This window comes from Euleptes europaea, chromosome 1 (assembly GCF_029931775.1).
Source record: "Euleptes europaea isolate rEulEur1 chromosome 1, rEulEur1.hap1, whole genome shotgun sequence".
NCBI lineage: Eukaryota > Metazoa > Chordata > Lepidosauria > Squamata > Sphaerodactylidae > Euleptes > Euleptes europaea.
In genome coordinates, this window is record NC_079312.1 from 158,257,053 (window position 1) to 158,268,554 (window position 11,502).

The 11,502-nt window shown below is 46.3% G+C and overlaps 1 protein-coding gene across 1 annotated transcript in view; it reads left to right on the forward strand.

The window, feature by feature from the left end:
• The window catches only part of LOC130489224 (tubulin alpha-1A chain), a 129,703-nt gene extending 118,893 nt beyond the window's left edge, over positions 1-10,810 (forward strand). The window contains exons 2-4 of the mRNA XM_056862978.1: positions 8,552-8,774; positions 9,122-9,270; positions 9,606-10,810. Coding sequence (XP_056718956.1) covers positions 8,552-8,774; positions 9,122-9,270; positions 9,606-10,586 — 1,353 coding nt within the window. The 3' untranslated portion in view covers positions 10,587-10,810. The remainder of the gene's footprint in view (positions 1-8,551; positions 8,775-9,121; positions 9,271-9,605) is intronic.
• The last annotated feature ends 692 nt before the right edge of the window (positions 10,811-11,502 follow it).

Here is an 11,502-nt window from a genome sequence, read left to right on the forward strand (position 1 = left end):
GACAGCAAATGCTGCTTGTGTAAGATCCCCTTACAGCAGCCACACTGTGCTTGATGGCTGCTAGCCCACAGTGACTCACTCCAGTGATGAGAAGGAAAGAGAGGACCATAACACTTGCAGTCTACTGAGTGTACATGTCCTATTTTCCCTTGTCAGTCTAAGGAGCTGGCATGAAAGGCAGAAAGGTAGGGTCACTTTTGTTTCCTAGCAAAAAGCTGAAGAAGTGAAAGCTTTGTTTGAAAGTCTGGAGGAGAGTGTTGCTCAGTGTGGAGAGATCCTGGTGGCGAGAACCATCTCTGTGTTCCATCCCTGTCTCTCCACCTGCTTTCTGTTTTCATATGCTGGAGGACATACCAGGCTGGACCCCCCACCCCCGGAAGCAATTGAGAGGGGGCTAGGTGCTGTGCAGGAGCCCCATGGCACAGAGTGGTAAGCTGCAGTACTGCAGTCCAAGCTCTGCTCACGATCTGAGTTCGATCCCGACAGAAGTCGGGTTCAGGTAGCCGGCTCGAGGTTGACTCAGCCTTCCATCCTTCCAAGGTCGGTCAAATGAGGACCCGGTTTGCTGGGGGTAAAGGGAAGATGGCTGGGGAAGGCACGGGCAAACCACCCCACAAAGTCTGCCTAGAAAACGTTGGGATGTGACGTCACCCCATGTGTCAGGAATGACCCGGTGCTTGCACAGGGGACCTTTACCTAGGTGCTGTGCAGCAACGCCACAATGTCACTTTCAGTTGCATAACAGGAAGGCCAGCATTTCCAGTTAACCATTCATTCAAGGAGACATCACACAATAGCACTTTCCCCCTACCCTTGGGCAGCAGTGAGAAGCCAGATGACCTGTCTAAACAAGTGCACACTGAACACACACACACACACACACAAACAAACACAATGACTATATGTTATAAGGCTGGATAAATTAATGTCGACCAGTATCCCCAAAATTATTACCACTTATTATTAAAATTGCCAGTTCATAATGCTGGTCTAGCCCCTTTGTTCAGCCCTAGAAAGCCTACATTTCTGGACTGCTCCATTCTCTAGATTTTCCTATGGGACCACTCGTTCCTTTTGTCTCCTGAAACAAGAAATACCAGCATCAGGTGTAGGGCTTCCAAGTGTTTGGGGGGTTAATAGTGAGATGGACAGCCTGAAAAATATCTGTGCAGCTTTCATAATGCAATATTTAAATCAGCCTCTTCCCCAAGCATCTGAGTTCTAAAGGATATCACCCTCCCCCCCAGTGAAAGCTTAAGGACTGGGCCTGATAGGGAGAAATGCTTTGTGGGTGCCTGCACAGACTTGTTACTATACTGTGCTTGTTATTGTTAATGATAAAAGAATTAAGGTGTATTCAAGGGGCACAGATTAAAAAAAGCAAACTATAATCAGATAGGGTGAGGAGGCAGACACCCACAAGAAACACATTCTCTGTTCCAGTATTTCAGCCCTTATAGATTTTTGGCTAGTATTCAACTGGATCTCATTTCAGACCTGGTTCTTGTTGTCACGGATGCACTGAAAAGCCAATTTACAAACTACAGTAAAATGACCCTGAGAACTAGACCAGCCTACTGAGAATTGAATTTCCTGGCAACCCCTCCCCCACAAGCTGGGAAATTGACATGTAATAGCACAGCTTAGAAAGCAGAGAGCATTCAGGAAGAGATATGGAGTATTGCAAGTGAGCAACATGCATCTCCTTACAGGAATAGAGGAAGGGTAGCAGTCTACTGTGCCCTGTCATTGAGCTGGATCTTGCTCACTTTTGGGCTCTCTTTTTTTTTTGTTTCCCAATAAAGTTAAAAGGTACCTGCTTCAATAGTCACAGATTCCCCAACTACAACTACTTAGATTTAATGTACAGAAACTGGCAAGTCCAGACGCGTGGATGGTTGTGTCTGTTTTTCCATTTGTCCTATTCCCACCATTAATTGTAAGTTTTGGGGTTGGGTAATTGACCAAAGCAAATATTTATTTATTTATTTAGAATATTTCTACATGCTGCCTCTTCAGAGTCCTTCTCAAGGCGGCTAACAATTGAAAAACACGCTATTAAAGCATGAGCCATTCAAACTCAAGGGCAGCATAAGAACTATCCATAAACAGAAGCAGACCATTGAAAAACTGATAAGATAAAACCACCAATTAAAAAAAAACCTGGGTTAAAAGATGTGTTTTAGCCTGGTGCCTAAAAGGAAGTGAAGTAGGCACCAGAAGAGCCTCAAGTGGCAGGGCGTTCCAAAGGCAAGGTGCCACCATAGAAAATGGTGGTGCCACCATAGTATGGGAGATGGCCCCAAACAATTGCCATTTACAGCCTTCGGGGTAAGAACCAGCACTTTCAATTGTGCCTGGAAACAGATGGGTAACCAGTGCTCATCTTTCAGCACAGGGGTGATACGATCTCTGTAACCAACCCCTGATCAGTAGCCTGGCCACCACATTTTGGACCAATTGAAGTATCTGAACCATTTTCAAAGGCAGGCCCACATACAGCTCATTACAGTAATCTAACCTGGATGCACCCAGAGCATGGATCACTGTGGCTAGACATGCTTTTTGAGGAACAGTCATAGTTGGTGAACCATCCAGACATAATAAAAGGTGGTATGTGCCATGGAGGAGACCTGCACTTCAGGGGTGAGGGATAAAACCCCCTTCAGGACAGGCTGACTCTGCAGTCCCCAAGCAGCTTCTCAATTGACCAACAGCACCTCAGTCTTGTCTGGATTGAGCTTCAGTTTATTGTCCCTCATCCTTCCCATTACCTCCTTCAGGCACCTATTCAGGACTTCCACAGACCCACCTGGGTCAGCCATTAAGGAGAAATGGAGCTGGGTGCGATCTGCATATTGGTGGCACCTCACTCCAAATCTCCAGGAGAATCAACAGGGACAGACACTCCCCGTCACTCTCCCATCGAAGGTCATCAGTCAGGATGACCAAGGCCATTTGCATCCTAAAGCTAGGTCTGAATTCAGATTGTAATGGTCTAGATCAGGGGGCCATAGGGTTGCCAGGTCCCTCTTCACCACCGGTGGGAGGTTTTTGGGGCACAGCCTAAGGAGGGTGGGGTTTGGGGAGGGACTTCAATGCCATAGAGTCCAATGACCAAAGCAGCCATTTTCTCTAGGAAATCTGATCTCTATTGGCTGGAGATCAGTAGTAATAGCAGGAGATCTCCAATTATTACCTGGAGGTTGGCAACCCTAGGGGGCCACCACCTGCTCAAGTCCCTTGCCAAATAATGGAATATTAGCTACTGGGCAGTAGTTATTTAAGTCATTTGGGTCCAGGGATGCCTTCTTCAGGAGGGGTCTCACAAGTTCATCTTTCAAAGTGGTTAGAACTACACCCTCTCACAGAGAGGCATTTATAGGGTTGCCAGCTCCAGGTTGGGAAATACCTGGAGATTTTTGGGGTGGAGCCTGAGGAGGGTAGGATTTGGGGAGGCGAAGGGCTTCAATGCCATGGAGTCCAATAGCCAAAGCGGCAATTTTCTCCAGGGGAACTGATCTCTGTCACCTGGAGATCAGTTGTTATAGCGGGAGATCTCCAGCCACCACCTGGAGTTTGGCAACCCTATTTATTACCTCCTGGACCCAGTCAAATAGACCGGGTTGGCACGAGGAGCAAGACTGATGGGCCAAAGACTTTGAAACATCTTATCCACTTCATCAGGCCTAGGATTGCAGCTTTTTCTTGTAGGGAGGGGAAAGGATCCTGCACAACAGCTCTAGGGCAGCCAGAAATTAAATTGATGAAGATTTCTCCATCTCAGCATCTCCATGATTACAAAAACTTCAGGTGCTGCATTTCTGTTTGACATGAATCCTGACACAGGGGGGATTACTAGGAGAAAAGGCAGTTGGCTGCTAATGATCAAGAAATAGTTATATTCTCATGAAGTCTGCAGCCAGGCCTTTTAGAGTCTGTTAGTTTCATCGCAGAGACAGAAAAAACAATATAATTCAGACTGCTCTAACTGCAAAGTACATTGCATTTTCCATGCTGAGGTTACCAACCCACGGCCAGGTCACCATTTCATTAAAAAATGTCTCAAATGGAGGACCTGGTGTTCCAACAGGATATTTGTTGCCAGATGGCACTTGGGGGGAGATTGGTAAATAGCAGGAAATCAGGGGCACCTGCCAAAGTTTTACACTGTGGCATTCTGAAAGAAATGCCCTATTTTAACAAACAGGAGGAAGAAGAAGAGGAGGTTAGAGAAAGTAGAATATAACATATTCTGGAAGGGGAGAAAAACATTTGTATAATGTAGGGAATTCTGGAATGGAGAGGAAGAAAGCATTTTGTTCTCTGTGATGTAAGGAAAAAGAAGCAAGGCAGGTGACTCCCTCTGCAAGGCAGATGTCCCCTTCCCCAGTCTATCTTGCAAGACTACCTAGCCAAAGAGAGAGAGAGAGAGAGTGAGAGAGTGGATGAAGACCAGAGAAAGATTCCGAACCTGTCTGTGTAGAGAGGTAACAGCTATGTATGGTGGGAATGGCTTGCATTATGCCTCATTTCTCTCCACAGAAGAAGCCAGCCATGCTTTTCACCTATACACAATAAGCTTTTGAAGAAATCTCAAATTTATTTATCTAAGGAATCCCTTTAAGGGATGTCTGTATTTCTTTCTCCTTTGCAGTTTCTGGCCCACCTCATATAGTGGAAACAAAAGGAAAATCATTTTGCAGAGGGTTTTTTTTTGGGGGGGGTGTCTATATTTGGTGTGACTCTCTGCATATCTAGCCTTGATTCCCCTCAAAATCTTTGCACTGGTTTCTTAGGGCCCAAGTGGCTTCCCCAGTGCAAAGCTTTCCCTTTTTGTTGTTGTTGTTTTTGCTTTGCCCAGCCCTTTCAACCCACAGCCTTCCCACAGGGCTGTGTCAGATCTTACCCTGCATATCCTATGGCAGGAAGTCACCAATAATGCTCTTAGTAACTTCCCCCCATCCCCCCCCATTGCTTAAAGTATGGGAGGAAAAATAACCCATTTCCATGCTCTGGGGCTATTTTGATGTTGCTTCCTTTGTCTGAGTCCTTACTTACACATGCATGGGCACACACACTCTCTGTCTCACCAGACAGGAGTTTTTCTTCTTCTTTTGCTGTCTAATTTATCCAGGGTGCTTGCACTGCTCTGTTATTTTATGCTGACCAATGGCCGTAACAATAAATGGAAATTTATCCAGGGTATACATGAAAGGAGAGGTGTTTGCAGCAAATTTGCTGTATAACCAAATGAACTAGTGGGCACGGACAGCCTTCCTCTGTAACAGTTTTGTTTTTTGTCAAGCGTGAACCTATTCTTTAACCGATTGGGGTGGGGGAATTCCCTTCTAACTAAACCCACACTGGCATCAGTCAGTATGGAACTTCCTCTTTCCATGCAGCTGATAAAAAACCAATTCCTTGCATTAAACCTTCCATAGCGCATCATATGTGGGGCACCATCTCCAGAAATTCTGGCTCGCTCTCTCTGCCCCCCCCCCCATCAATCTTTGGAAATTGTCTAGCACTTTAGATAAAACGGCAGACTCAGCAGTCACTGCGGTCTTGCCCTTGATTTTGCTGAAATGTGGGGTCTGAGTCCTGAGTCATTATAATCTTGTTGAGCCTATTGGAGAGGGGAGACTTTTTGTTGGCATCGTCCTGGGGGAAAGAGATGCTCGGAATGTGATTTAAAACCAAGCAAGAGTCGTTTCTTCTCGGCCAATTATTCATGCAAACTCCCCCCCCCCACACACCCCGCCGTTATATGATGGATGGATAACTGTTCTGTTTGGTCTCTTTGTCTGGAGGATGCAAACAGACTTGGGATGCTGAGGGGTGGGGAAGATTACCTCATCCTATGCGCCCCAAGCCAATCGGCTTCCTCTTCCCTTCGCTTCTCCAGGCGGATTGGGGGGGTCTCGACCAACCACAAAAAGCCTTCGCCCGTCCCCATGGTGACGGGGTTGTATATAGGGAGCCGCGCTGTACCCTGCGCTGCAGGTTATCTTACATCGACCTCCTAAGAGTCGCGCTGTAAGAAAGCACCCTCCTCCGCGCCGCTTCGAGGTTTGCCCCGGCTCTGCAACAAAGCAGCGGAAATGGTAAGCGCCAGGACGCTGGCGGAGGGGCGCGAGCTAGCAAGTTGCAGGCCGCCCCCACCCCAATCGCTGACTGCTGACCCTTCCCATCCCTTGCTCGCTTTCCCTCAATCCCTCCCTGCCCGCCCACCCACCCAATAGCGCGCTTTGTGTCTGCATTTCTATGGCGGATCTCCCCCACTCCCCACCCCTTTCAACTGACCAATTGGACTTGCGGCTGAAATGCCGTGAGGCCCCTCACCGGAGGTCAGACGAAGGGCACTCGCGCGCAGCCCAAATCATGCACCTTCAATCCCCTTTCAGTGCACCCTAACGAGCGTTTGCAACTGGATGTGACCCGTTCGCACAGTAAAATCCCCCTTCAAAGTGGACTGAAAGTGCGTTATTTGGGCTGGGTGCAAGCGCCCTAAACCTTGTTCCTCGCTCGTTCCTCGTATCTCGCCACCACCCCGAAGGATGCAGCGGCTCTCACAGGCAGCCTGACGCAACTCTTCCTGGGGGGGGGATGGGGGGGAGGCGACGAGGGCTTTATAGCAATTCCTGCATGCGTCTCCGTTTCCAAGCCTTTCCCAGCTGCGGATCGGCAGAAAGGGGTGGAGGGAGTAGCAGAGGCAGGAGGTGTCAGCAGGGAGCGATTGGCTAGGCTTGAAATCATGGGGGTGGGGGGAGCGGTTAGAAGCAGCCCGATGCAAATGTCTGCGCTTCTTGGAAAGATCATCTTCTGAGTAAATATGATTACCTAGTTTCTTTACAATTAGATCTAGTTCTCTTTTTTTTTTAAGCCATTACTTTTGTGGGTTGAAACTGCATCAGTATTTTCCCTATTCCTCTTGGCATTTAGATAAATGCGTCTAGTAACCAGTTATTCGTATTGCATCCGCAGTGATTCAGCGGAATGGCACGCACTACTAAAAAAAAAATAGCAAAAAAAGCTGAAGGATCCAGGGATGGGAGGGAAACGTATGTAGAAACACCTCTTGTTCCTTATCAGGTGAAAAAAAAGGGGGACAGTCAAGGGAAATGAATGCCCGTTTCAGGGATAAAATCATTCTGGAGAATCCTCTTTGCAAAAAAAAAAAAAAAGGGGGGGGTACGCCCTTGCGTTGTTCCGAAAGACTGCATAAAGAAGGGCATTGTTAAAGAAATCTCTGCAGCTGAGGAGAGAGACTGGGTACCCTCTGAGGGATGAAATGGCAGCACCCTCCCCACCCCCCTTCCCAGCTCCCATGCCCTGAAGCAGATTGGTCTCTGGATGAATGGGAGGCAGAAGGTGATGGCTGACAAAGCAGACAAAGAGGGTGTCTCCTCTGGCAGATGTGACCAGCATAATTAACCGGAGACAATGGCGCAGTGTAACTGGACTGGTCTCTGTTTTCAACAAGTGCCCCCCACATCAGCAGCAGCTTTTCATTTCTGCATTTTTCTGCATTGGAATGCTTCCTTTCAAGTAACATTCCCAGAGGGTGGGGATTGGTTGTACTAGCTATTTTTTTAAAAAAACTACTCAGTTGCTTGATCACATTTATAGAAAGAATGGAAATGGCACATACATGCTTTCTTGGCATGTGACAGATTAGTCTTCCGTTCCAGCCTTCCCCTTCTCCCCCACATTCATTTCATTCCCAAGCATGTTCTCAGTTGAGCTCAGAGGAGGGAAAATTGGCAAAACAGCATTATGAGATCATGCTGGAAATAAACTTGGCTATGTTAATCCATTGCAGATCGCAGACACTGCCAGTCTTTGTAGGCGTAGATGGAGAAATGATGGTTAAGAGTTCTACTCCCTACTGCCCTGAGCATTCCCAGTCTTCCTGGACTGGGTGTGGCAGTCTCTGCAGGTCTCCCTCACAACATCTCTCTCAGATGACAGATGCAGATCTCCCTCGCAGCATCTTCCTCAGATGACAGAGAACAAAGGGCAGATGGAGCAGGACAGAAAAATATCTTTCTTGAGACTGAAAATCAAAGTTGTCTCTAAAAAGAAATCTTGATGGGGAAATCCTTGAGTGCATCCTTCATAGTATTGAAGGAACAATGGGTTGGGTGTGGCACTCTAGTACTCCTTGAAATCAAGATGCTGTTCAATCATTTCAGTTACACACTATTAAGTCTATTCTATGCTTTTCTAGCTGTTTTTGCTTCCTAATTCCCATTTTGAACAATGTGGGCTAGCAGTTGTATTACACGTTTATTTTTTAGGTTTATTATATTGAACTGTGCTTTTCTTTTGTTGAATATCCATTGCAAGCTTATGGTTCCTGGATGCTTATTCCCCCTATCCAGGACTTCAGCAGAAATTATAAATGTAGTTTTCTGATGTTTTTATTTAATCACAGATGGCAAGGATGTTGAAGTAGCATTACACATACCCAGACATCTTGACCCTTCTTATTAAAATGAAACTATAGGCCATTCTAGTGCATCTGTGTTCTGATTTTTCATCTTAGCGTGAATGTATCTCCATCCACGTGGGCCAGGCTGGTGTCCAGATCGGCAATGCTTGCTGGGAGCTCTACTGTCTCGAACATGGCATCCAGCCTGATGGGCAGATGCCCAGTGACAAGACCATTGGGGGAGGAGACGACTCCTTCAACACATTCTTCAGTGAGACGGGTGCTGGCAAGCATGTCCCCAGGGCAGTCTTTGTGGACTTAGAGCCAACAGTGATTGGTGAGTGTCAACGTCATTTTGATGAGCAGAAACTTTCCCGAAAGAATTGTCACCAAACTTTGGAACATTTTTGAACAATTCTCTAGCTTTAAATACTTTATAATTATGCCCTAGTAAATCTTTACTTACACAAAAGATTTTTTTTACAAATTTAATTTAGCTTTTTGCTTTTTATAAGCTTTGAAAGAAAATCTGAACACAAACTCCAAATATAATCATTGTACTGTAAAGGTATCAGCTGATGAGGCCAAGGACAAAAACCCAGAAGAAATAGCCGAGATGCACCAAACAAGATAAATTTATAGTACAATCGCTCAAGGTTGTCCACCCCTTTTGTCCCTGTACAGATGAAGTGCGCACAGGAACCTATCGCCAACTCTTCCACCCTGAACAGCTCATCACTGGCAAAGAAGATGCTGCCAACAACTATGCACGAGGCCACTACACCATTGGCAAGGAGATAATTGACCTGGTTCTGGATAGGATCAGGAAGCTGGTAAGTACATTCCCTCAAAAGGAAAACCTATGTAGAATTTTAGGAAAGCTGTATTGTGCTAACCTGCCACAGGGTTCTAAGATGAAAATGTCCATTTGTATTGGCAACTTACAAAAAGAAAAGGCAGATATGCTGTTGCTATTATTCTGATATCAGTTGTGCAAAATCCTACAATGGGACCATACACAAAGTACTACTCTCAATTAGAACAGGTAATGTATCTCAAAAGAATGATACCTGACTGAAGATGGTATGGAGATGTCTCTTTCCTCCACCACACTATTCGTAGTATAATTAATGGAATTATTTGTATTAATACTAGTTTATTCCAACAGGCTGACCAGTGCACAGGTCTCCAGGGCTTCCTGGTCTTCCACAGCTTTGGTGGTGGCACTGGCTCTGGTTTTACTTCCTTGCTGATGGAGCGCCTGTCCGTTGACTACGGCAAGAAGTCCAAGCTGGAGTTCTCCATCTACCCAGCCCCTCAAGTCTCCACGGCTGTCGTTGAGCCCTACAACTCCATCCTGACCACCCACACGACCTTGGAGCATTCTGACTGTGCCTTCATGGTAGACAATGAGGCCATCTATGACATCTGCCGCAGGAACCTTGACATCGAGCGCCCCACCTACACCAATCTGAACAGGTTGATAGGTCAGATTGTGTCCTCCATCACAGCCTCCCTCCGGTTTGATGGTGCCCTGAATGTTGATCTGACAGAATTCCAGACCAATTTGGTGCCCTATCCTCGCATCCATTTCCCTCTGGCCACCTATGCCCCAGTCATCTCTGCTGAGAAAGCTTATCACGAACAGCTCTCTGTAGCGGAGATCACCAATGCTTGCTTTGAGCCAGCCAACCAGATGGTAAAATGCGACCCTCGCCACGGTAAATACATGGCCTGCTGCCTATTGTACCGTGGTGACGTTGTTCCCAAAGACGTCAATGCTGCTATTGCCACCATCAAGACCAAGCGCACAATCCAGTTTGTGGACTGGTGCCCCACAGGTTTCAAGGTTGGTATCAACTACCAGCCCCCCACAGTGGTCCCTGGAGGCGACCTGGCCAAAGTGCAGCGTGCCGTCTGCATGCTGAGCAACACCACGGCCATCGCTGAGGCCTGGGCTCGCCTGGACCACAAGTTTGACCTGATGTATGCCAAGCGTGCCTTTGTCCACTGGTACGTAGGGGAGGGGATGGAGGAAGGGGAGTTCTCAGAAGCTCGGGAAGACATGGCTGCCCTAGAGAAGGATTATGAAGAGGTGGGTGTGGATTCTGTTGAAGGAGAGGGTGAAGAGGAAGGAGAGGAATACTAAAGTAAAATGTCACAACGGTGCTGCTCTTACAGGGAATTTCAAGCTATTTAACAATATTCACGTTCTGGTCTGATCGGTTAATTTATGTACCAGTGTAAATTCCGATACATTTGTTTGCCCTACAATAACTGATCTGTGCTTTAAAACATGAACATTTGTATTACAGACCCAAAACGTCCAACAATGTTATGGGTTTGTGAATAAAAGGCATTCCCTGTCCTAGAGGATTGGTGTCTTGTGTGGTTATTCAAAACACTAAATTTTTCCTTATTCCACAGCTTCGATAGGGACTTCAGTGCTTAATACGGAATACTTAGTTTTATTGTCAGGCCGAAACGGACATAATTATGACATGATCTGTCTGCATAAATGTAGACCCCAGTCATCTAGAAATTTGGGGTGTGGAGTAAAAGTGGCTTTTAGGTGAAAGAGTACCCAGCTCTTTTTTCACCACTAACCCCAGCAGATGTACAGAAAGTAGGTAGCAAGTTGCCTGCTTGTCTTTTTGCTGTTAATAGCTCACCTTCACCCCTCTTCTACATGACTGAGGCAGATTTACATTTAAATATGTCACTCTGCTGCCATGGTTTCTAGTCTGGCCCTCAAAGGACAACTGACATGACCTATTAACATGGATTACTATGTTGATGTTTTTCAAAGTTATCACATTCAGTGTGAATTTTAGGAGTGGGAAAAGCTGACAAGAACCCCTCAGCTATTAGATGAACTCCAAAGTAGCTGCACATATTTTTAGGAGAGTGTAGTAATGAAGGAAGAGGAAATCCTCTCACTGCTTTCCCTCCCTCTCTAACCTGTTCTGCTAGAACATAATGCTGCCAGAACATAATGCACCTACTATTACAAGTAATGTTTGGCCTATCTTTTCAGATCATCTGACATTAAGAGGGAATAAGAA